At 32.4% G+C, this 25,317-nt stretch overlaps 1 protein-coding gene across 1 annotated transcript in view; it reads left to right on the top strand.

The window, feature by feature from the left end:
- The window catches only part of Tlk1 (tousled like kinase 1), a 137,448-nt gene that overhangs the window by 85,598 nt on the left and 26,533 nt on the right, over positions 1-25,317 (top strand). Inside the window, exons 4-12 of the mRNA XM_027946070.2 lie at positions 2,272-2,347; positions 5,605-5,651; positions 7,381-7,476; positions 8,940-9,029; positions 10,838-10,930; positions 15,666-15,776; positions 15,887-16,023; positions 19,494-19,682; positions 24,452-24,518. Coding sequence (XP_027801871.1) covers positions 2,272-2,347; positions 5,605-5,651; positions 7,381-7,476; positions 8,940-9,029; positions 10,838-10,930; positions 15,666-15,776; positions 15,887-16,023; positions 19,494-19,682; positions 24,452-24,518 — 906 coding nt within the window. The remainder of the gene's footprint in view (positions 1-2,271; positions 2,348-5,604; positions 5,652-7,380; positions 7,477-8,939; positions 9,030-10,837; positions 10,931-15,665; positions 15,777-15,886; positions 16,024-19,493; positions 19,683-24,451; positions 24,519-25,317) is intronic.

Raw genomic sequence — 25,317 nt, forward strand, 5'->3', positions numbered from 1 at the left:
CACCCTAGGTGAATATTCCTTCACCCTCAGCTCCCACTTAAGTGTTAGCTTTCTCAGCCTATCATTGAACCAGTTGTCCTCGGAAAATTGTATGGGACCATTTAGAACATTATGCTTCCTTTAATTTTCTAACTAAAAAATATTTTTTCCAGTATAACTTTTTCAGAATTATAATATTTAGTGAGTTTTTTTTCTTTACTCAAAAGTAACTAGTCAAGATTTTAGATGGAATTCCAGGAGGAACCTGCCTGCTTAAAAATTATCATAATTTATACTAATACTAAGTATAATTTTTATATTGATTAATTTTGAAAAAATCATTTTCTTTGCCTTAAATTATTTTTTTAGCAGATTAAGTTGGGAAGGATATGAATGAACTATTATTTAGGGATCCTCTTTCATTTTATGATAGATATAGGTTTCTTCATGAAAATGTTAATTTAGAATATTTATTTGGTGATATTTTTATTCCTAGAAAAACGGAATAAATATTGTTTATTGTTTAAGTTTCAGTTTTGTAATTTTGACAATGAACTAAACTGAACTATGTATTCTACATTGCTGGTACATCAGACTACCTCCCAAGTAGATTCACAGGTCAGATTTCCTTAAAATCTCTGGTTTATGAGGTAAAAATATATAGGTAATTTATTGGACATACTGAATTTTAATTACAAACAATAACATTTTGAAATATCTTTGCATTGTTAAGTTAGTTATTAGTTCTTGATGTAGGAAGTGTAGCATGTCACATAAAGAAAACTCAAAGAACATTTAGGACTTGGAATTACACAAAACTGAATTTGATTTGAATCCTGGCCCTGCCACACTAGTAGATTTAACTTTGATGAGTTATTTAATATTCATTATACATTATCAGGTAATAACTATGTGCCAGCTATGTGGTGGGAAGGTGAGATGGGGAGGAGAAATAATACTTATCTTTAGAGAACTCAGATAGTAGCGTTCAGTACAACCTCTCTGAATCTCTTATTTTCGTGGCACAATGGAGGTTAGAGAACTTAAAATGCCCAGGATGGTACTTAGGGGAACAATATATTCTCATAGAATTAGGTTGTTATTGTTCATGCTATTTAATTAAGGCTACAAAGAGACAGAAAAATATGATTTGATTTCTTTCTTATTTGTTGACCACAGAGCCATAAAAGATTTATTTTAAGTTGCCTAATGTTCATTCTTTTATTTGAATAGTTCTTGAGCTCCTGTTAAGTTTAAGGCACCAGAGCTACTTAACCAGGCTTTTAGAATATTAGGGCTTGGAGCCATTGCCTTTGCTCTTGAGTTTTAATTTTTGACTAAGCAAACAATTTGTCAGACTCCACAAAAAATACTTGTGTTAGCCTAATGAAAATACTTCAAGGAACAGGCCTTTAATGGGAGCAGAGCCACTATCTAGAGCAGGAGTCTGCAAAGTTTTTCTGTAAAGAGGCAGATGTTTTAGACCTTATGGGCTCCACCATCTCTTGTTGTAGCTACTCAGTCCTGCAGGTATAATGTCAAAGCAGCTATGTACAATACAGAAATGAATGAAAGTGGCTATGTTCCAATAAAACTTTGTTATGGATTCTGAAATCGAAATTTCTTACAATTTTCATATCACAAAGTGTTCTTGGTTTTAATCTTAAAAAAAATCAATCATTTAAAATAAAAGCTAATGCTTTTATCATGGGCTGTCCAAAAACAGGTGGCTAAACACAGTTGGCTCATGGGCCATACTTTGCTGACCCTTGATTTAGAGTACAATCTATGAATTTACTGTAATTGTTTTTGGATAATAATTCCAGGCATTTAGGTGAGTGGTACTTTTTAGTTGGAATTCAACATGTCAGTTTGTGTTCTGCTCCTTTTCCTCATCCAAGATTACTTTTCTAAGCAAAATATGTATGAGTAGTAGAAAAGAAATAGGAAAAAGTTAAGGTGATTTTATTTTTTGCCCTGTCTAGTTAATAATTTGAAGGGCATCTTGTAAAGGCTAATTACTTTCAGATTTCTTATGCATGTCAAATCAAATTTTGTAAATGTCAGTTTCAGGTAAAATGTATAAGGTTTTTTCTAAGCTTGAAATTGTTTATATTTATGGAATAGGAAGTTTTATCACTTAAATAAATTATAGATCAATAACTATGTTTACCTCTCATAAGCACTGTTAAAACACTATTTGGCCTTGAAAATAAAAATGATTTTTATATTGATAGTAATGATTTTTATGTTATAATTATAATGTAAAATTATGTTAACTTATTTCCATAGACACCAGAGAAGAAACAATCGGAATCATCCAGGGGAAGAAAGAGAAAAGCAGAAAACCAGAATGAAAGTAGTCAGGGTAAGCAGAGCAATATCTTACTTCCGAGCTTAGTAAACACTTACAATTAATCATTCTGATTTTTAATCAATTAATATTCAAATTTGTTAAAAAGTAATTTCATGTTTTTGTGAATTCTGTAGATAGCTGTGTATAATTTCTGAATTTGTAATAGCTTAGGACTATATTTTATAAGAAATAATTATATGAAACTACAATCTTTTTGTACCATAGATAGTTAGCTTAAGGTTACTTATGCTTTTTGATGTTTCCCTTATTTTTCAGTTCGTGTCCTAGAAAGTCAAGTATCATTTCCAAATCTGGCAAGCATTACTTTATCACCTTTCATTTATCTCTATTTATATGAATTATATTATTGAAATGGCTTCTTGTTTTAAAATAAAAACTTTAAATCTCACTTTCAAACAAGTATTCCATTTTCCTCTTCCCTTTCATTAAAAAAAAAAAAAAAAAGGCTATGTAAAAATAGACTGTAAGATGGGTTAGGTGGCACATGCTTGTAATCCCAGTGGCTCAAGAGGCTAAGGCAAGAGGATCTCAAGTTCAATCTTCAGCAACAGTGAGGCACTGAGCAACTCAGTGAGACCCTGTCTTTAAATAAAATATAAAATAGGGCTAGGGATGTGTCTCAATGATTAAGTGCCCCTGAGTTCAAGCCCAGTACAAAAAAAAAGATTCTAATTAAAGCATGTTTTTCTCTTAATATCTGCTTTTCATCCTTTCTTACATACCTGCCTTTTGTGAGAAGAGCTAAGAAAAGCATTTTCATTAGACTAAAAAATCTCTTGTAATGGACAAGAAAACAGTACTATTGTTTAATTTAGGATTCAAAATAAATTAGGCTCTTAACTCATATAGGATGATAATTTTTACATCTAGTGTTACATGTTTTGGAGTCAATCTCTAGTTGACTAAGTACCATAAACTTGTGTTTTACCAGTTTATTTATGGCACTTGAATCAAGGAAAATATTTGTAGCAACTGTCTTTTTGTGGAAAGAAGTGGTTAGTTAACAACAATTTTAGGTTTATAGGGCCTTTTCTTTAGTGTGTAGTACTTTGTATCTTACTTGGCATGGGGCTCCTTTTTCGATCTTAATGTATTTCGCCAAAGTTGTGGTTAGGGGACTTGTAACTTAAAGATATGTTAATTACGGCCATTTCGACAGCAGATTAAAGTCACCTCAAAACTAAGTTCCAGAAGAAGGTGAGACTTCTGGGTTGCTTGAGCCAACCTATCTTTAAGAACCTGTGGAGGGGTGGGATGGGGGGTTCTTTGTGTGTTTCCTGCCATCCACAGAATTGTCTGATTTTCTTCTAGTTTTAGGATGGTTGCCTAAATTAGATTTATTCATTTCCTCTTCTTCACTCAGTATTTGCTTTGGAGAGAGGCTGACTTTCTGTGTCCTTCCCATCCCCACTCATTTAGAGTAAGCCTCTTCAGGTTCAGAGCAAACCTTCCCTTATCACCATATTGACCAGATGGGATTGTGTTTCCATTCTAAAACTAGTAATGTCTAACAGAGGTACTATTGCCCCTAGAGAAATCAGGCCCATCTCTGAAACTGGAAATGGCATAAAGTGTTACCCCTACAAATATGGACTGTGTGGAGAAACAGAGTGTCTCACATTGCATGGGGCTTCTGGTTGAGCCAACCTGTCTTTAAGAACTTGTTTTGAGGGATTTTTTTTTTCTTTGTGTGATTCCTGTCATCCACAGGATTGTTTGATTTTTCTGAAATAAATAAATATATATATATATAACAAGATTGGATTTCTGGTAAGCAGGAAAAGAGGAACTAGGAGTGGGGACTGTATAGAAGCTAAGTTAAGGGAAAAGGGTTGAGGAAATGGCTTCTGGGTAGACAACCCCAAACATTAATAGGTATACCTCTTTAGAATCCGCAGGGAAGTTACCATAGATAGCAAGGAAGTTCCTTTGACATAAAACTGGTTCCATAGTCCTGCCAGACCTCTAAATGAATTGCTACAAAACTATTGTTCCAAATTTTTAGGTACTATTTATAAATCTGGGTACTTGTTTGGTTTTTTAAAAAATTCCTCCTTATTCAAGAAAGAATTTAAGGTTTTTGAGCTTTTAAGTATATTGTTTGTTCATTTCAGTAATACTTGGCACATAGTAACTACTTAAGAAATATTTGTCGGCTAAAATACATAAATGCATGAATTTAAATCAGTATTGATAGCTGTATATTTATTTATGTTATACAGATCTTTTGACTCTGTGATATCATTAGTTTCTCTCTTATGACTTGAAGAAATCATGTATTCTATGTAGTTCTGATTAAGATGGATGCCTCCCCTCCACAAAAGTTTCTCTAAACACCGTCTATATTAACAAGTTCTGAATTAAGTATTTATAAAATGAAGACTCCATTTTAGAGCAAAATGTTTTAAAGCGCAGTGTAATCTCTTATGACTTGGTTGACTTTACCAATATGTCCTAAGACTAGTATTTAAAATTTAGTTCATTAAAACATATCCTATTAATTTGGAAATACTTTTTAGAAAATCAAAATAACATTTTACAAAATAACATTTATATTGAAGCATGTTGTCATTTTGACAGGGATTATGTTTTGGTTTATATTAACCCAATTTTTTTTTTTTTATTTCTACCAAGAATGAATTTGCTTATCAGTTATGCAGTTACCACTTTTTAATTCATTATTATTTTTTAAAATTAGTAGTCATTAGGCAATGTTAATAATGTTGTTAAAACAGGGATCCATCTGCTTTAGAGACTGTAGCTCAGTGGTAGAGTATGTTCTTAGAATGGGTCAAGCCCTGGGTATGTTCTCTAGTACCAAAGCAAAAATCAGCATTAACACAAACACCATGAAATCCCTTGTCATTTATTTGCTTGATTTCACAATAATTGGGACTTCTAAAAATTGGTGTGTTTCTTTTAAAGAATGTTATTTGATTTCTTAACAATCTGATATTCTTACTATTATATTGTACACATGTATGGATATTTAACAGTGAATTCTACTATTATGTACAACTACATCCATAATGCACCAATAAAAATGGGTGAAAAAAATCTGATCTCCTAAGGATTCAGTATTTTTGATGTTTATCACTACCATACTAAAATATATGCTTTTTATTAAATAGATGATTTTTTGTGCAGTAAGGAATTTAATGTTTGGCACATTTTCTTTTTGGTGTTATATATGGTAGATAATCATGACTGACTTTAAATCAGTACAATTTTTTACTTTTATATTTTAGGAAAAAGTATTGGGGGACGTGGCCACAAAATTAGCGACTATTTTGAAGTAAGTTCATTGAGAAGTATTTCTGATTCCTAATTCAGTATAATTTTGCTGTGAACTAAATATTTCTTTGAAGCACGGGGTCACCTTTTGAGCAGAGCTTTAGTAATATGTGATATTTTTCATTGGCATGACACATCATATATAACATTCAAAGTTGTTTCTCACAGATTTACTTATAACAACCCATTAGATAAGCTAAGTTGGTATACATTTCTGATTTATAAAAGATGAAACTAAGGACTTAAAAGTTTGCCAGTTCTCTCATATCGATACAGGCTTTATCACACAACACCCATGTTGAGCCCTGTGGATGGAGATTGAATAATTCCTAGAGATATGAGTATTAGAGTCTTTAAAAACAATAAAGAGTGAACATTTGGAGTTTTAGCCAATTTGGAATGTTTCCTTCTACATAGAAATACTTTGGGCTTCCAATTTTATAGCAGGGCATATTAATGTGATTATTAAAACAACAAATAGGATCCATTCAGTTGAAAAATACATACTTGAGGGTGAGAGCAGAATTGACTGATTAAAGCAATAGCTGAATTTTTTAAAGTTTTTTTTTTTTTTAACTCTCCATTGCTTCAAGTTTATAGAATCTAAGGTAAAACTGTTGCTGACAATAAATTACCTAATGCCCTTTAGTTGAGGTCAGTCACTCTGTTAATTTCTTAACAACCTTTGCTAAAAGTAGAATCAATTAAAATAAACAAACATTTCTTGAATGCCTACTGTGTGCTAGGCATTATGCTAGGCACTATAGTGAGACAAAATTCTTAGATTGCGGGGAAATTGTGTAATGAACACTAAGAAGTCCTATCTCTGCTGTTTATATCAAAGTTAAGTGAGTATTTTAAAAAGTGAAGTAGAGGGGCTGGAGCTATAGCTCAGTGGTAGAGTACCCGGCATGTGTGAGGCACTACGTTCGATTCTCAGCACCACATATAAAAAAATAAAAATAAAGTTCCATTGACAACTAAAAAACAAATATGTTTTTTAAAAAGTATTAAAAAATGAAGTAGACAATAAACTATACTCTTAAAGGAAGCCAGTAGCAGCAAATTGTTTTCTTCTGTTCTTAATATAGAAACATTGAGAAGGAGAAAGCTAAGAAACAGATTAGCCAACTCATGCCTTTTGTAAGAAAGAATGACTTTTTTTAAAGGGGTTAAAGGAACTCGTTCCACGTAATTCTTGTATGCCATGAACATTTGGATTTTTAATAGATCTTGAGAATGATGATTCTGTTTTAAGATAGTTGATTATGTTCACTAAAATCCACATGTGAACAATTTACGATTTGTTGGGAGCATACTGGCTCAAGAAACGTTTTCAGGAGAACTGTGCTGAGCTTTAGAGAACAAATAAAACATGTTCATTGCTCTGAAGTAATTTATTTGTCTTTGAATCAATAACAAATTATAGTCAGAATATAAATTAATAAGTATCAGAGGTAGTCTTGTCATGTTCTTGTGATTAGGAGTATTCTAATCTTTTAGAACTTAACCATAACTGATCTTAGTTTTGCTTTTTCTGAACCTACTTAAATGACTACTTGATATGAGTTAGAACTGGATATACTTAGGGCTGGAATGTATAAGGTCCTGACTTTGATCCTCAGCATTGCATATAAAATAAGTTATATTTATTTCTTAATAAGGTATCTAAAATAACAATTATCTAATCCTGTTTTAATAAATGGTGATTTTTTTTTTCTTTTTCTCAGTACCAGGGAGGAAATGGCTCAAGTCCAGTAAGAGGCATACCTCCTGCAATCCGTTCTCCTCAGAATTCACATTCACATTCCACTCCTTCCTCATCTGTAAGTTTTTTCATGTTGTAGTCTTTGTCTTCTAGGAGGTCATATACATTGAATGACATTTGTAATTCATTGTTTTTATTGGGAAGTTCTATATAAAATAATATTTATGTTTTAAAAAATAATTTTTATGAGGTGAGCTGAATCTCTTTTTTAACAATCTGATGCCATTAGAATTTTGTTTCTGAGCCAGTTACAGTGGCACACGCCTATAATGGCTCCAGAGGCTTAGGCAGGAGGATCTCCGATTCAAAGCCTCCCTCAGCAAAAGCAAGGCACTAAGCAATGCAGTGAGACCCTGTTTCTAAATAAAATACAGAAGAGGGCTGAAGATGTGGCTCAGTGGTCAAGCACCCCTCAGTTCAATCCCCCTCCACCCCCAAAAAAGAACTTTGTTTTTGAAAATGAGCTGCCAAAGATTTCCTGAATTAATTATATCTAATAAGTATTGTTTCTATAAAATAATGTGGTTGAGCCTCTGGGACTGAGATAAATAAATAACTCTTGAATCATTATGTAGTCAGTTATTAATTTCTGACTTCTAACTTTTTTATCAGTTAAACTTCTTAACCATGAAAATAATAGTATAAATCATTTCTGGGAATGCTTAAGAAAAAGGTAGGCTGTTTAGTTAAACATAGGAAAGAAGGACATTGGCCAATTTTATAACTTTTCAATTTGTAACATTTTAAGACATTTTATGTGCATTGTTTTTCATGTTGGATTTTATTTTTTATTTACTTTGTGTGAAAGTTCAGTATCTAGTTAGAAAAATAAAGTTGGCTTTCAACAATTTAAAGATAAGTTAGAAGTTTTTGAAAATCATAGTTTCACTTATGTATTCAAGTATTGTGTCTGCTTCTACCCCTTGGTGTACTTAGTTTTCTTTATTTTGTCCCTTGCATACAACCCATATACAAAGTAGGCAAAAGATTCAATAGTAATTTAATGATTATGGTGATAGATAGCATTGATACAGTGCTATAATCTGTTAATTTCTATGAATGTGTTTTTAAGCTAGTGACTAGATAAATCATAGAATATATTAATAAATTGATATCAACCTACTTATGGTCATGCATTATTATCCCTGTTACTAAGAATTCTGTATTAAGATATTTTTGTTTTTCCTTTTGAACCATCATAATTTGTTTTTGATATTTTTGTTTCAGAACAATTTATCTGGCCTTAATTGTTTTAAGTAGTATGAAACTATTTAAGATTTCTTTGATGGCACTAGATTATAAGCTCCTAGAGGGAGAAAATGTATGGTTGTAGCTCTTACTGGGCATTATGTAGGAGGTATTCAAAGAGTGCTTGTTGAATAAATGGTGATTAAAAAGTCAGTTATTTTTCAAATATTATTCTGATTTAAAAATAAAAACTTGAGAAATGTTAAGTAGTTGCTACCAAATGGAACCTTTTTTCCTGCTTAAAGGTAAACATTTTAATATATGTTTTTTCAGGTTCGACCGAATAGCCCTTCCCCTACTGCATTAGCTTTTGGGGACCACCCTGTTGTACAACCAAAGCAGTTATCCTTTAAAATTACTCAGGTAATTAATAACTAAAATCATTTTTATGACTTCTAGGAAACCACTGCACAACTTTATACTAAGAACTTAGACATATACTATTGTTTTAGATATAAAGTAAAATTAAACATCAAGAAAACTAACATACTAAACAACAACAACAACAATAAAACATTTAGGGAGGGAGGGAAAAATTGAAACACCCAATTTACTATCACTTTGTCCTTTGTTTCACATTGACAAATACATAGATGTTTTAAACAAATCATTCAGAGCACTCTTAATATGGTAATTCTCTTTACTGATTGTTTTTGAACATAGCATTCAAGTATATGTAATTGATATCTTGAGTTGATACTAGTATATTTGTTAGAGGTAAACATTAAGGCAGTTCATTTGTGGATGTGTACACATATATGCTATAAGTTAGAAAGTTATTAGAAAATTTAATTATTTGGATATTTGTTATTCTTTTTATTTAGTTTCATGACTTGAATTAGGTACTAAGTTTTTTGTTTTTGTTTTTTGGTATTGGGGATTGAACCCAGGGCCTTATGATGTTAAGCACATGCTCTACTACTAAATTGCACCCCTAGTCCAGTAATAAGGTTTCTTTGTTGTTTTTCTTTTTAGTTATATAGGACAGTAGAATATATTTTGACATATTTATACAAACACAAAGTATGTCTTTTTTTTTTTTTAAGTTGTAAATGGACAGAATGCCTTTATTTTATTTGTTATTTTTTTAATGTGGTGCTAAAGATCAAACCCAGTACCTCACTCATGCTAGGCAAGTATTCTGCCACTGAGCATCCCAATCTTGCAGTACTGTTTTTTACTTTAATATTGTACATGTGACAATTTCTGGATCACTTTTTTTTTTTTTTTTTTTTTTAATTAGTTTGGGGATTGAGAGAGTAAGATTCTGTTGCTTGACCAGCTTGGTTCCCCAGTTTTATTTTCATTTAATTCTTACTTGTAGGGTCATATTCAAACCATTATGTATATATCAAAGCCCTTTTGGCCAGGATTTCAAGTACAGGGTATTTCTTTTAGTCGCTGAGCAATTCATAAAAGGTTTTGAGATGTTAACTCAAATTTAGGAAGAAGTTCAATGTATCTATTGTACACTATGACAACTATAGTTATTGTATGTATGAATATTGCTAAAAGAATAGATTTTAAGTGTTCTCATCACACATAAATATATATATATTAAATACTTAATTTAGCCACTCCACAATGTACATGTATTTCAAAACATGATGTTGACCATAAACATATACAATTTTTACTTGTCAATTAAAAAACAATCGAAGCCAGTTATGGTGGTATATCCTGTAATCCCAGCAGCTCAGGGGGCTGAGGCAGGGGGATCACAAGTTCAAGGTCAGCCTCAGCAATTTAGCAAAGCCCTAAGCATTCAGCAAAACCTAATCTCAAAAAAAAAAAAAAAAAATTATAAAATAAAAAGGGCTGGGGATATAATGCTCAATGGTTAAATGCTGCTGGATTCAAGCCCTGATAAAGAAGGTTTTTCACAAAATTCAGGAATCAACTAGAGTCGTGTATAGTACAAAGCAGTGACTATATTGAGTTTTAATGAGAAACCAGTATTCTAAATAATTAACTTTTTCCTATGTTTGTAGCATTTCTGCTTCTGAAGTTATTAAAGCTTAAAGCTGCACTAAGACTTTTTTGAGATACCATTTACATACAAATATAACTCACCTTTTTCTTTGCTTTTGGAAGTTAAATAAAATCTAGTTTTATGTTTGTATGCATAAGACTATATAATGGAAATAACAAAGTAACTTTCTTTCATTTAGACTGATCTCACAATGCTGAAATTAGCAGCATTAGAAAATAATAAAAACCAGGACCTGGAAAAAAAGGAAGGTCGTATAGATGACTTGCTCAGGGTAAGTAATAAGTCATGGAGTGGAAAAAATCGAGCAAATTATTTGGCATCAGTGAAACTGATGAGAAAAAACATGGTAAAGTTGTCCATAGCTGGAAAAAAAATAAGCTTTGTCTAGTAGTGTAAGTATGTGACTGATAATACCAACTTTAAAATTATTCTGTAAGCTCTTAATGGAAATCTTTAAAATTTGATTTTTATATTATCTGCTACTCATCAGACAGATAATCATTTCATGTTAGTTTTAAAGTTAATTGATTTTGCTATATGCCTGCCTTATATCTGATGCTATAGAGAATAAAATAAGTAGTCCTGTGAGATTTTTAAGGAAAAATTTATTTTAAAATATATCCAAAAGTGTACTTATAATGTGAGTAAGGTATAAAACAGTAGTTCTTACTCCTTGCTGTTTATTAGAATCACCATATGGAAAGGGTAGAAATACTAATAATGTCTGAACTCTTAACCTTGAGGAGTTCTGATCAAATTGATGTAATGTAGCCTGGATGCTTAGTTCTTTGTTTTTATTTTATTTTTTAAATTTTTTTAAGATGTTGATGAACCTTTATTTTATTCATTTATTTGTATGTGGTACTGAGGCTTGAACCCAGTGCCTCACTCATGCTAGGCAAGCACTTTACCACTGAGCCACAACCCCAGCCCCTGGATGTTTAGTTTTATTATTTTTTTTTCCTGATTTTTTTTTTCTTTACTGAGTTATACATGACAACAGAATGCACTTTGATTCATTGTACACAAATGGAGCACAATTTTACATTTCTCTGGTTGTACACAATGTAGGGTCTCACCATTTGTGCAATCATACATGTTCCTAGGATAACGATGCCCATCTCATCGTTTTAAAAGCTGCTACGGACTATTCTAATTAAGCAAGCATTGAGAACCATTGGTATAGAAACTCAATAAAATCAACACCTATGATTCTACCATATTCTCCTTTGGAACATCCAGAGTGTCTTTCCTAATTCTGTCCCATACTCTTTCATATCTCTTCACCATTAACCTCTATTCTTTTTAAAATTATTTATTTATTCTAATTTGTTATACATGATGGCAGAATGCAATTCATTTCATATTACACATATAGAGCACAATTTTTCAAGTCACTGATTGTATGCAAAGTATTTTCAGTATTTTTTAAATAGATGGACACAATGCCTTTATTTTATTTGTTTATTTTTTATGTGGTGATGAGAATCGAACCCAGTGCCTCACACATGCTAGGCAAGTGCTCTACCACTGAGCCACAATCCCAGCCCTCTTTTTTTGTTGTTGTTTTATCATTTAGTAGTTTTCTTTGTAACAAAGAATATAAAGAATAATACTTCATACATGTTCTAACTCATCCACCATCATTCCTACCCTCTTGCCCCCCTCCCTTACCCTCCCTCTCCTTTGTCCTATCTAAAGTTCCTCCATTCCTCTCATGCTCCCCCACCTTAACCTCCAAATTTTGTATGTATCTTGCCATTATGTTTTTTATTAATGCTTATATTAAATATGTCTGTACACTAAATTATTTAAGTGAAATTATCTTATGTTGATCCTTTTGCCCAGCTTGTTTTCACTGAACATTATATATAGGAGAATAAGGCATTACTCTGTGAATATGCCATGATTTGTGTGTGTCTCTTCTGCTTTTAGTTGACATTTTGTTTTCATTTTTTCTAATATAAATAATTCTGCTAAGATTATTCTGTTTTTTTAAACTTTACTAAGTGAAATTTATTTATCTATTTATTTATTTATTTTATTGGTTGTTCAAAACATTACAAAGCTCTAAAGGTAGCAGAATACAACAGTCACTAGTATGGCAATATGTAAAAACGTGGATGTGTAACTGATGTGATTCTGCAATCTGTATACGGGGTAAAAATGGGAGTTCATAACCCACTTGAATCAAATGTATGAAATATGATATGTCAAGAGCTTTGTAATCTGCTAAGAATATTCTTGTAGGGCAGATGTGCAAGATTTTTTCTATTATATATGCTTAGGGAAGACATGGTAATAGTACAAAGCATGAACATCTTTTGCTTCACTTTATGATACCAAACTTTTCATTGATATATACTCCCAACTATAGTGGTCCAGAAAGAATCTATTGCATATAAACCTTGCCAAGACTTAATAATATAAGGTTTAAAACAATTTTTTTTTCTTTCTGGAAAATCTGATGGATGTCTTCATGGTGTCTCATGGCTCTGTTATGCAGTCCCGGTTTACTGTTGGTTTAAATTAACTATATGTTTCTTCTATGAAGTAACTGATTCGGGGGGTGCCCAATTTAAATTTAAATTGGGTTGTTTGACTCTTAGTGATACCAACTTTTTTTGGTCGGGCATGTTGATTTTCTCCCACTATGTGATTTGTCTTTTCATTATGTCATGCTGTCCTTTGGTGATTGTATTTTTAATTTTTATATTATTAAATATTTTATTTATATTTGCCTTGCTTATTTTTAAAAATTCTTAGATCCTAAAGATGTTTTTCTATATATTCTTTTTGAACTTTTATGTTCTGGTCTTTCAGTATAAGTTGTTAATCTCAATAGAATTGATTTTGGGGTATGGTGTGGAGTAGGGTATTCCATTTAATTTCTTTCTGTGTGGATAACCAGTTGTTCAACTCCTTTTAATCAAGTGTCCATTCTTACACTGTCAACTCCATCATAAATTGTTATTTCCATGTGCAAGTGGATCTATTTTGTGTTATCTATATTGTGTTCCATTGTTCTGCTTGAGTACCAGTATAGTGATACTCATGCCTTTATTTTATTTGTTTATTTTTAATGTGGTGCTGAGAATCGAACCCAGTACCTCACACATGCTAGGCAAGTGCTCACTGAGCCACAACCCCAGCCCTCTTTTTTGTTGTTGTTGTTTTAGCATTTAGTAGTTGTCTTTGTAACAAAGAATATAAAAAACAATATTTTAAGTTAGATAGAAATTTGTTTTTCAAGCAAAAAGCAGAAGTGGGAGCCCAGGTGTGATTTTTTTTTTTTCCATAGTGTCATATAGGACCTTGGCTACTTCAGTATTCTGCTTCCTCATACTCAGCACATGGCTTCCATCTTGAAAGTCCCATCAGGGTCCAAAATATCTACTTGAATCACAGTTATAATATCTGTATTCTAAGCAGAAATCAGGAAGAGGTGAGGAAAACAAAAAGTGTGGTTCCATGTGCAGCCTTATTGGATGTTTAGTCAAACTACTTTTACTAACATTGCATTGACCAGCCTTAGCTACAAGGGAAGTTTGGAAATGTAATCTTTTAGCTAGGCACATGTCAATCTAGAATAAAGCATTGGATTTCCATTATTAAGAAGAATTTGGTTGATGATGGTGATGATTATTGTTGTAGCTTTATATTAAATTTGATATATGGTTCAACAAATATCTTCTATTTCATTTTGGCTATTTTGGTGCCCTTTGTAGTCCTGAGGGAATTTTAGAGTCGGTTTTTCAAATTAAATACATGCACATTGTAAATACACACACACACACACACACACACACACACACAAAATTTGTTGGTCTTGTATGAATTACATCTATTTTAGGTCATTTTCAAGACATAATGTCAGTGTACTTTAGCTTCTTCCATGATTTGCCTAGACCTGTTGTTTTCAGACTAGATATCAGCATGAGTGGAGAACTTGTTAGAAATGGAAATTTTTAGCCCCTTTCTTAGACCTATTAACTCAGAAAACTGGCAGAAGTGGGTCTCAGCAAGTCTTCCAGGTAATCCTCTTACTACTACACTATTCTAATCAGAGGAAGGCCTCTTTGAGCATATGACTGCCTACAGAGTTAAAAAGAGTTTTGGTATCTTATTGCTAAGGAAGAATGGTGGGAATAGTTATTGGATAAGCAACTTACAGCATCATCCACAATTTTAATAGAGAAGATGTTTATTTTAAGAGAACACTCATTTTTTTCTTTAAAAAAAAAAAAACAATTTTTTTTTTTTTTACAGAAATACAGAAGCTCTACTACTAAGCTACATCCCAGCCCTTTTTATTTTGTTTTGAGGAAGGGTCTTTCTAAGTTTTTCAGGCCAGACTCAATCTTATGATCCTCCTGCGTTAGCTTCTCAAGTTGCTAGAAGTACAGGCATGTGCCACTGTGCCTAGCTCAGATTTATTCTCAAGTGTTAAGACATATTCTATACCATATTTCATTTATTTTTAACTGAGGTAGATGTTGTTGCCCCTGTTTAGAAATAAGAAAACTGAACTTAGATTCAGATAACTTAGTTAACTTAGCCAGTGTTATGTAACTTAGAGTGTGGATTTGAATATATGGAATATGTATATAAATTTCATGTATTTTTAGCACAAGTTGAGTTACATTTAATTCTATTGTCCCTTAGTAAGTAGGCTTGATTTTTTCAAAGCATCATGCTCAGATAATTTAGTTTTATTAATCCTATCTATGTACAATTTATTCAGAAACATTAAAAATATTTCTAAGAGCTGGGTATGGTGGCATATGCCTGTAATCCCCACTACTCAGGAGGATCTCAAGTTTGAGGTCACCTGTGGCAATTAACAAGACCTTGTCTTAAAAAATGGAAAAAATTGGGGATATAGATCAGTGGGAGATGACCCCTGAGTTCAATCCCTAGTTCTGCAAAAAAAAAAAAAAAGAAAAACCCTAAGCTTTTCATAGATACAAATTCTAGACCTTTTGCATTTTCTATGTATATTTTAGGCTAACTGTGATCTCAGACGGCAAATAGATGATCAACAAAAATTACTTGAAAAATACAAAGAACGATTAAATAAGTGCATATCAATGAGCAAGAAACTTCTTATTGAAAAGGTAAGTTCAAAGTTCACTAAATTTTCCCTGCTTCCCTAGCCCCTTTTGTCTTGTATGCTTTTAAAATTTAATGAATAAAATTGAATGATGATATTTCCTCCTTTTTTCAGAGTACACAAGAAAAATTGTCAAGCAGAGAGAAGAGTATGCAAGATAGATTACGCCTTGGGCACTTTACAACAGTTAGACATGGCGCTTCATTTACTGAACAATGGACAGATGGTTTTGCATTTCAGAATCTTGTGAAGTTAGTCATTATTTTTTTAGTCATTCTTATATTTTCAAAAATTAGTATTTCTTTGGGTTTTTGTTACTTTAAAATATTATAAATTTGGAATTACACTCAACATCTTCCCCTTATTTTTTGAAAGGAATGTGAAATGGGTGTTAACAATTTTAACTTTAAACAGACATTGATTAATTAGCATTCATCTATAATGTAGTATTCTGAAGTCTGACTTTCCTAAATATAACCAACATTCTAACTTTTAGGTGATAATTTGGAAGGAAAATTGTTAGAAATTTGTTCATTGGAAGAGTTGTATGTGTCTGCGTCTGTCTGTCTCCTGGAATTTTTCTACATACCTCTTATTTATTTATTTATTTGATGTAGGATCTCGTCATGTTGCCTAGGCTGGTCTTGAACTCTTGGGCTCAAGTGATCCTCCTACCTTAGCCTCCATAGCGCTGGGACTAAAGGCTTGTGCTGTTGCACCTGGCTTTCTGCTTAATTTTATTTTTGCCATTTCCTAGTCTATAAGTGATAATATTCAGCCCTTACCTCTCTCTATTCCTAAGGAAAAGAACTTTTTTTCTTCTTTTGCCTCAGATTTAATAACTCAGTTGAAATGAACATGTGGCTTTAGCATTTCAAAGGTGTACTTTAATACACTGCATTTTCTTGAGTTTAGATGGTGTTAGGTAAGAATAGGTTGGCTGTTTCCGTGTTAAGGGAGCCAGGACCTATGTTACTCCCATTGGCTCATTTGTTTATTTATCCATCCATCCATCCCTCCTCCCTCCCTCCCTTCCTTCCTTCCTTCCTTCCTTTCCTCCCTCCCTCCCTTCCGTCCTTCCTTCCTCTTTCGTCTGGGAAATTTATAAAAATCAAGGAAGCAGAGTATGCCAGAATTCTACATCAGCTTTCCCAGAGTCAGTCCCTTATGAAAAACAGAGCAAAGCCTATTTCACATGGTATCACATCAGCAATGCTGCTTCAAACATGCGTTCCCAGGACAACTTGCTAAAAAACATGGCCTTCTCTCTCAACAGATTTTACTTTATTTTATTTTTTTTGTGTTCAGTACAGCTGTGCTTAGGTATTAAGCATAACACAATAAGGGACAGTATCCTTGTGATGCTAGAGTTTAGGTTTTAATTCTGTGAATAATGGACATTGTTAAAGGTTTATATGTAGTGTGTGTGATCAGATCTGAGTTGTAGAATGACAACTGATAATATGGAAATAATAGTGAAAAGAGGATAGATTGTTGAAGTTAATATGGAAAAGTATACAGATGAAAGTGATCATGCTCGAATTAATATATTGACTGTAAAAGTGGAGGAGAGCAAGAAATGGATTTGAGATAGAAGCCATAATTTTTTTAGTGTCTTGTGAACAAGAAACTTTGCTACAAAACCCAGATCCTGTAGTTGTCCTATAATAAATAAAAGGGAAGGTTACGTAATTCATACGCATGGTCTAATATGCATAATATGACCTAGTATAAATACTATGCATGCCGGTAGTTAAAATTTCTCCACTGAATTATCAGAAAAGATCAAAATAACTTTTGTGTCTTAGCTATCACTAATAAGCATTTATTCGGGATTTACTGTGTTACTACATATTTTTATTATGTTGTTTGTAATTATTGGAATAAAGTGATTAGAGGATGAAAAGAGAAATGAATTAATGAAAATAAATCATGTTAATAATCTCTAAATTGGACGTTCCTTCCTGAATAATCAGATATTAGCTATATATCCATTCTAGAAATTCTTTACTTTCTATTAGGATTATAACTAGGCTGTTTATTTGCACTTATAGCATCTTGATTGTACTCTGAAATTGTTTTTAAAATTACTTTTGGCCAGGCATGGTGGCACACACCTGTAATCCCAGCAGCTAGGAGGCTAAGGCAGGAGAATCGCAAATTCAAAGCCAGCCTCACCAACAGTGAGGTGCTAAGCAACTCAGTAAGACCCTGTCTCTAAATACAATACAAAAAAGGGCTGGGGATGTGACACAGTGGTCCAGTGCCCCTGAGTTCAATCTTTGGTTTGTATGCACACACACAAGTTTTGGGTTTTTTTGTGTGTGGTGCTGGGAATCTAACTGCAGGGCCTTGCAGGTGCTTGGCAGGTGCTCTACCATTGAGCTACATCTCAGCTCTAAAATTTACTGTTTTAATAACTGAAATTATTTATTCCTCCTTCCAAGTGAAAACTGGCTTAAGGTCCTAGTCTCACTTTGCTGTTCTTGAGATTTTTCTATACCCTTTTGCTCTTCTACCTTGGTTCTTCCTGTTCTTTCATTCTTGACTTATTCTGTTGTTCCCTTACACAAAGCATAGGAAAGGGAAGGGAGTGTATGCAAAAGACCAGTAGGGGCTCTATAGTTGTGGTTTGAATGGTAGGGATGGAGTTAGATGAAACTTTTGACTTGCTCTAAATCTAAATACCATAACTAGGTAGAGTTTTAAATTTTTTGCATTACACGGTATGGTGACCTAAAAGCAAGATAATTACTATTTGATTAGCTTAGGGTATTGTACGATAGGATAGCTTAACAAAAAGATCCCCTGTTAAGCTACTTAATGCTCTGATCAAACTGTTAAAAATCTCCAACCTGTATTTTTGTAATAGACATAATATCTATTTGCTTTTAGAATTAGTGGGCTCATGGCAAAATTGCTTAGATTCTTGAATGGAAAATGTTAATAACTTCACATTTATTAACTTCCTAGTTTTCAAATTCATGCTGAGTCTCTTGCTGTTCCCTTATTTGTCTTTCCTTAAATTGTTAAAATTCTTTTTGCTCCCCAATTTTTTTATATTAAGGCAAATTTTTGTTTCATTTCAAAACATCAACTACACATCTTCAAAATTTCTTTTTAACAGATAAATTTAGAAAATAACACTTTCATATTAAATTCCTATTTGCCTTTTGTAATCTTGTCTGCTAATATAAATATAAAATGTATAAAGGTTTTTATATGTGAGATGCATGTACAAAGCCTGCCCCATTCTTAACTGCTAGGGTTTTTTTTTTTTTTTTAAGATCATTCATTTATTTCATCAATGATTTTTTATTGAGCATATCACATTATGTATTGATCACTGTGCTAGTGTTAGGGGTACAAGAAGATATAAAGTAGATATGCTCTCCATTCTTAGGGAGATAGGCTTACCAGAGACATTCTGGTGAAGTATCTACAGGAATTGTATTTGTTAGAAAGGCAGAAATGGGGACAAGTTACCATGAGATTCTGTATAGCAACCCACCTTTCCCTGGACCAGGAGTTTAGGGGAACATCTCACTTAAAAATGATTGTTTCAAATGAGACCTGAAGGATGAGTAGAAATTGATTCACGGGAGTAGAACCAAAAGGTTACAAATTTATGTTGATTTTTCATGTTTTCTAATGTATTTTTTCATGTTTTAACTGTGAAAAGTAATTGAAGGTTAATATGGTTTTATTCATTTTTACATAGGCAACAAGAATGGGTGAATCAGCAAAGGGAAGATATTGAACGGCAAAGGAAACTTCTAGCCAAACGCAAACCTCCCACAGCTAATAATTCTCAGGCACCTTCTACCAATTCTGAACCAAAACAAAGAAAAAACAAAGCAGTCAATGGAGCAGAAAATGATCCCTTTGTTAGACCAAATTTACCACAACTGTAAGCCTCTATTTTGAATTTTCCTTTTTTTTTTTTAAATTGTACGTAGTGAGTATAAATGTTAGTAATGGATGTTGTTTATAATTAATATTTAAAAAGTAAAAATAAATATGGCCAGGAAGGAAGTCAATATTGAAAATTTAGCTTTAAATTAATAAGCTCCAAACATCTGAATTCTACTTTTGTAAGTAGATACTGGAATCTGCCCTTTTTATAAGTCTGAATCAGTTAAAGTGTCAAAGTTTTGATTATTTCAATTCAATGTTCCTATTGATGTTCCTTTTCTGAGGGAATGTTAATTTAAGTATTATAACTGTCATTTATTTTCTGAAAGCAATTCATGGTGCTGGTTGTGAATATTGTTTTTTTTTTTTCTGCTCTTTGTTTTCTAAATTTTCTGTGTAAATGACTCGCTCTTTGTATTTCAAATGATAAAAGCATTTAAAAAAATTGTCACATGCTTATCATAGAAAATTTGGAAAACGTGGAAGAGAGTAATAATAGACTGTGATTCCATCCCACAGAGAACACCCTTGTTAAAATTTCAGTGTACAGGTATATCTAAACTAATATTTTCTGTAAGAAAAGTTTTTCTAATTTTTCTGGAAGAACTTACATGAATTTATGTGATTAGAAAATATGTATACCCTTGATATTTTGTATGGGTATATTTCCTCCTCTGTTAAAATATGGTGCTTTGAATTCCATCATCTGCTATGTAAGGAACTTCTTGATACCTTCTTTATCTTACATCTTCAACCTTTTGCTCTCTACTGGTTCCTTCCTTTCAATCCATCAATGTTTGAGTCTTTTCATTTAATTGAATCTTTTAAAATTTCTTTAGTTTTCCCTATATAAGTCTTTCTTTTCCTGGGTTAAATTTAGTCCTAATTATTTTGTTTATTTAGATGTTGTTATACATGAGATTGTTTCCTTAATATTCTTTTCAAGTTGTTCATTTATGGTGTATAAAAACACAACTGATTATTGTGTATTGATCTCATACCCTGTGTGTTTGCAGAATTTATTCATTAGGTTTAACGGGGTTTTTTTTTCCTCATGCATTTTTTCAGATTTTCTACATGAAGAGCCATGCCATCTGTGAATACAGACAGTTTTACTTCTTTACAATTTGAATGCATTTTGTTTCTTTTTCCTGCTCTGGTAGGATTTCCACTAGAGTATTGAATAGCAGTGGTGAAAGTGGACATCCTGATCTTAGGGCTAAATCTTCAAAATTTTTACCGTTAACTGTTATGTCAGTTATCTATTTTTATAAAACCCCATTTATAATGTTGAAGAAATTCCCTTTATTCCTAGTTGTTTTGTGCTTTTCAAAGACAAACCATGCCCCTCCCCCTTTAAAAATCTAATCCTCAAAGCATGGCTTATGGTTAAATGTTCAGTAAAGCTCAGTTAAATTTTAATAAATAAACGAGTTATGCTCCCTCCACCCTTAAGTGACTCTAATAGTCTATTTACTACAGCTTGTATCATTTAACTTAGAGGCTTCAAGTTATTTTCCTTATGAAACAGATTGTCATTGGATATTAAATTTGTTTAGAAAGTTTTGGGTTTTTTTTTTGTTTTTTATTTTTTTATTTTTTAGTTATACATATACACGATATCATTATTTTGTTTATTTGGACTTTTATGTGGTGCTGAGGATCAAACCCAGTGCCTCACATGTGCGAGGCAAGCATTCTGCCACTGAGCCACAACCCCAGCCCCTGTTTTTTTATAAACCTACTGAAGATTTTCTTAAACCTACTGAACAGCTTTATTTAAGAGTGTTAACATGCTTCTAAATAAAATATATTTGTGTATGTGTATACAATAAAATATTAATAAATTCAACCTAATATCTGATAAGATTCATATAGGAAGACATGGTTTGTTTGGGAAGAGCTGTGTCCTTATAGTGCTTGTGAATAAAAGATTTTGTTAAATAACTTAACCAAATGACTCGCTAGGAGGATTTTTGAAAAATCACCTTAAAACAGCCTAACAATTGGTAATTAAAAGCCATTAATGTTAATACTGTCCTAGCTTAGTTCTTTTCATTCTGTGCAACCAAATCCTATTTCTTTAAAAAAAAATTTTTTTTGTAGTTGTAAATGGACAGAATACCTTTATTTATTTATTTATTTAAAGAAAGAGAGAGAGAATTTTTTAATATTTATTTTTTAGTTTTCGGTGGACACAACATCTTTATTTTATTTTTATGTGGTGCTGAGGATCGAACCCAGAGCTCCGTGCATGCCAGGCGAGCATGTTACCGCTTGAGCCACATCCCCAGCCCAAGAATGCCTTTATTTTGTTTGTTTATTTTTATGTGGTGCTGAGGATTGAACCCAGTTCCTCATGCATGCTAGGGAAGCACTGTGCTGCTGAGCTACAGCCCAGCCCCAAATCCTATTTTTTTAGAGAAGATTGACCACTTTTCATTTATCTAAATACATACATTTCTTTAAAAAAGTTTTCCATTAATGTAGACATACAACAGAAATATCTAAAAAGCTTTTGTCAGGTACTTCATAATAGGGAAATGTAGACAAATGTAAGAAATGGCTCTTTTGCCATGATGAGGTTTGCATCATAGTCAGTGAGACAAGGCCTTTAGAATAGGAACACTAAAACTGGTATCTGTCAGCTCCCAAGTTATTTATATATATGTAAACGTTTCTTGGGAGAATATTTTATAACTTGCTTTAGATTTGTTCTTTAGATACCTGTGGTTATAAAATGGTAAGAATCACTGCCCTTGAAAGTCAGTAGTATACCAACTCAAGAAAGCAAAATATTCTTCCTCTCAAATGGGAGAAATTCCAACAATCTGCATGTGTAGGAACTTGGCAGTTTTTCATGATAACCAAACTTCTTAGTAGAATACAGCTTTGAGATTTCGAGAACTTGCTGGACATGGTGGCACACACCTATAATCCCAGCAGCTCAGGATGATGAGACAGGAGGACCACAAGTTCAAAGCCAGCTTCAGCAAAAAGCAACTCAGTGAGACCTTGGGGATGTGGCTCAGTGGTCGAGTGCCCCTGAGTTCAATCCCTGGTACCCGGAAAAAGAAAAAGAAAACTTTCAGAGAACTTGCTATGTACTAGTTTTGGCTTTCAAATACCAGATTTTAGCTGTGTTTTGTTAACTCAGTAAAAATCAGTGTAAAGAATTGTATTTTATTCCTATATAGAAACAAACAAAAATATACAGTTTTTAAAAAGTCTGAGCCCATCCCATGCTCTACTAGGGGGCCTAAAACCCCACTTTAAGAGTAGAAAATTATATCATTATATAATTAAACTTCCACCCATGGCATATGTACATATCTAGAAGCTATTTGCCAGCTTTCCTAAAAGCTTTCTTGCATTGAGTTAGTTGAGATATTATATTTAGTTTTTAAACCTCATTTTCTTTTAGTATTGGCTATGTTCCTTTCTTTTGCTTTATCAGAATGCAGAATCATTTTTCTTAAGAATAGTATATAAGTCTTACAGCGGTCCCATTACATATATTAAAATGGTTAGTTTTCAAAGCTATCATAAGAATATTTGGAATTGATAATAAAATGATCATATCCCATACTTTAAAGATTTAAAGTTTATGTTTATTAAGAATTTAGTGCTGGAGCCAGACTCAGTGGCGCATCCTGTAATCCCAGCAGCTCAGGAGGCTGACAAGGGAGGATCACAAGTTCAAAGCCAGCCTCAGCAAATAGCGAGGCGCTAAGCAACTCAGCGAGACCCTGTCTCTAAATAAAATATAAAAAGGGGCTGGATGTGGCTTAGTGATTAAGCACTCCTGGATTCAATCCTTGGTACAAAAAAAAAGAATTTAGTACTGGGGAAAGAATATAGCTCAATGGTAGAGTTCTTGCATAGCATGTGTAAGGCCCTGGCTTCAATCCCAGAACCTCAAAAAAATAAATAAATAAATAAGAATTTGGGACTGGAGATATATGTCAGTGATAGATCATTTGCTTAGCATGTATGAGGCCCAGTGTTCAGTCCCCAGCACTGAAGAATTTTTAGAATTGCATGCTTTGGGTAGTTTTAGCTTTCCTTTATTTTGCTCCTCATACACTGATATAGACAAGGGGGTAACATCTGTTTTTTTCCCTCTTCCTTTTTTCCTAAATCAATACCTAGACTGGACTGACATCCTTTGAAGTGGTTTCCCATTATTCTTTGAGTAAAATTGATATTCTTTACCTGTTTACCTGGCCTAAAATCCATGCATGATCTGCCCTGCCCTGCTTGCCCATCTACAGCCTGATGCTCATATATTTTCTTCTAGTTTGCCATTGTATAGAATGTACTCTGAAATCGTCTCAAGAGCATTTAACAACTAGAGCAAATTACTGTTATTATCCACCATGCTTTTTTGTTTTCTTAAGAAGAATTTAATGTAACCTAAAATTATTATTTTTTAATTGTTTCTTTTTTTTTTTCTCTTTACCTCCATATAGAGTGTAAGCTCAAACTAAAATATAAGGAGAAATTGTCTTTTTTCCCTGTGTCCTTTGTTTCTATATTCTGGGTAACTTCATAGATGGTACTGATCAAATAATTGTTAGTTAATTGCTCCATCTATAGGTATTAGGCATATACTCTGAAGAATATCTTAAAGAATTTTTGGCTAAAAATTGTCACCATTTTTAGTATTATCATTTGGCCATTTTTATCATGTTTTTCTGGTTGTTAATAAGAAATAATAAGTATTAATCTCAAAATGTAGAATTAAAATTTCACTTTTGACAGGTTGACTTTGGCAGAATATCATGAACAGGAAGAAATTTTCAAACTTAGACTAGGACATCTCAAAAAGGTATGTGAAACATGCTGGATTTTTAGTTTAATTTGCTACCAAAGTAGAGAATTGTGTTCTCTGTATTTTAGAAGCCAAAGCTTAAGAGAAAGATGCCAAATTTAGAACCCCCAGACCAAAAAAACAAACAAAAAACTCTTAAGTTGTATTTGTATCTTGAGTATATTAAAATAACATTTCTTGACTTTGTGGCAACTAACTTTAAAAATACTGAGATTCTGATATGCCAGGGTCTTTAGATTACTCTTCAGTGACACCTTTTGATAGAAAATGTTTGATTTTTAAGGTAAAATGTAAAATTCCATGTTGTTTGTGTCTGTTTCATAATGAATTAAAATAACAACTCTCAAAAACACACTTAAATTCTTTGGCTTAATTTTTTTTGTCAAATGCTTCTTTACGTGTTTTGATTAAAATACGTACATAAAGTTTTGATTAAAATATGTACATAAAGTTTAAAAGAAATAATCATTAGTCATAAAATGACATAATTTAGAAAAAACTTTATGTTATTGTAAATTTTTATAATGTATAGCTTTGTACTTGTTTGTTAACTCTGAAGTTGTAAAAATTCCATTGATTTTATAGGTCTTTATTTTAATTCAAACTTTTTAAGAACTAGTGATAAGAAAGTAAAGTTTTTCCCTGCCAAATGAAGTTTCTAATAGACATAAAGATTCCTTTGTTCTATCCAGTGTTTTATTTTGGTTTCTGCTTATCTGATTTATTTAAAAATTTTAACAGGCTAAAGTATAGCTAAAAAGGAGTTGATGAACTAGTTAAAGACACTATTTATGAG

This window comes from Marmota flaviventris, chromosome 11 (genome assembly GCF_047511675.1).
Source record: "Marmota flaviventris isolate mMarFla1 chromosome 11, mMarFla1.hap1, whole genome shotgun sequence".
Classification (NCBI taxonomy): Eukaryota; Metazoa; Chordata; class Mammalia; order Rodentia; family Sciuridae; genus Marmota; species Marmota flaviventris.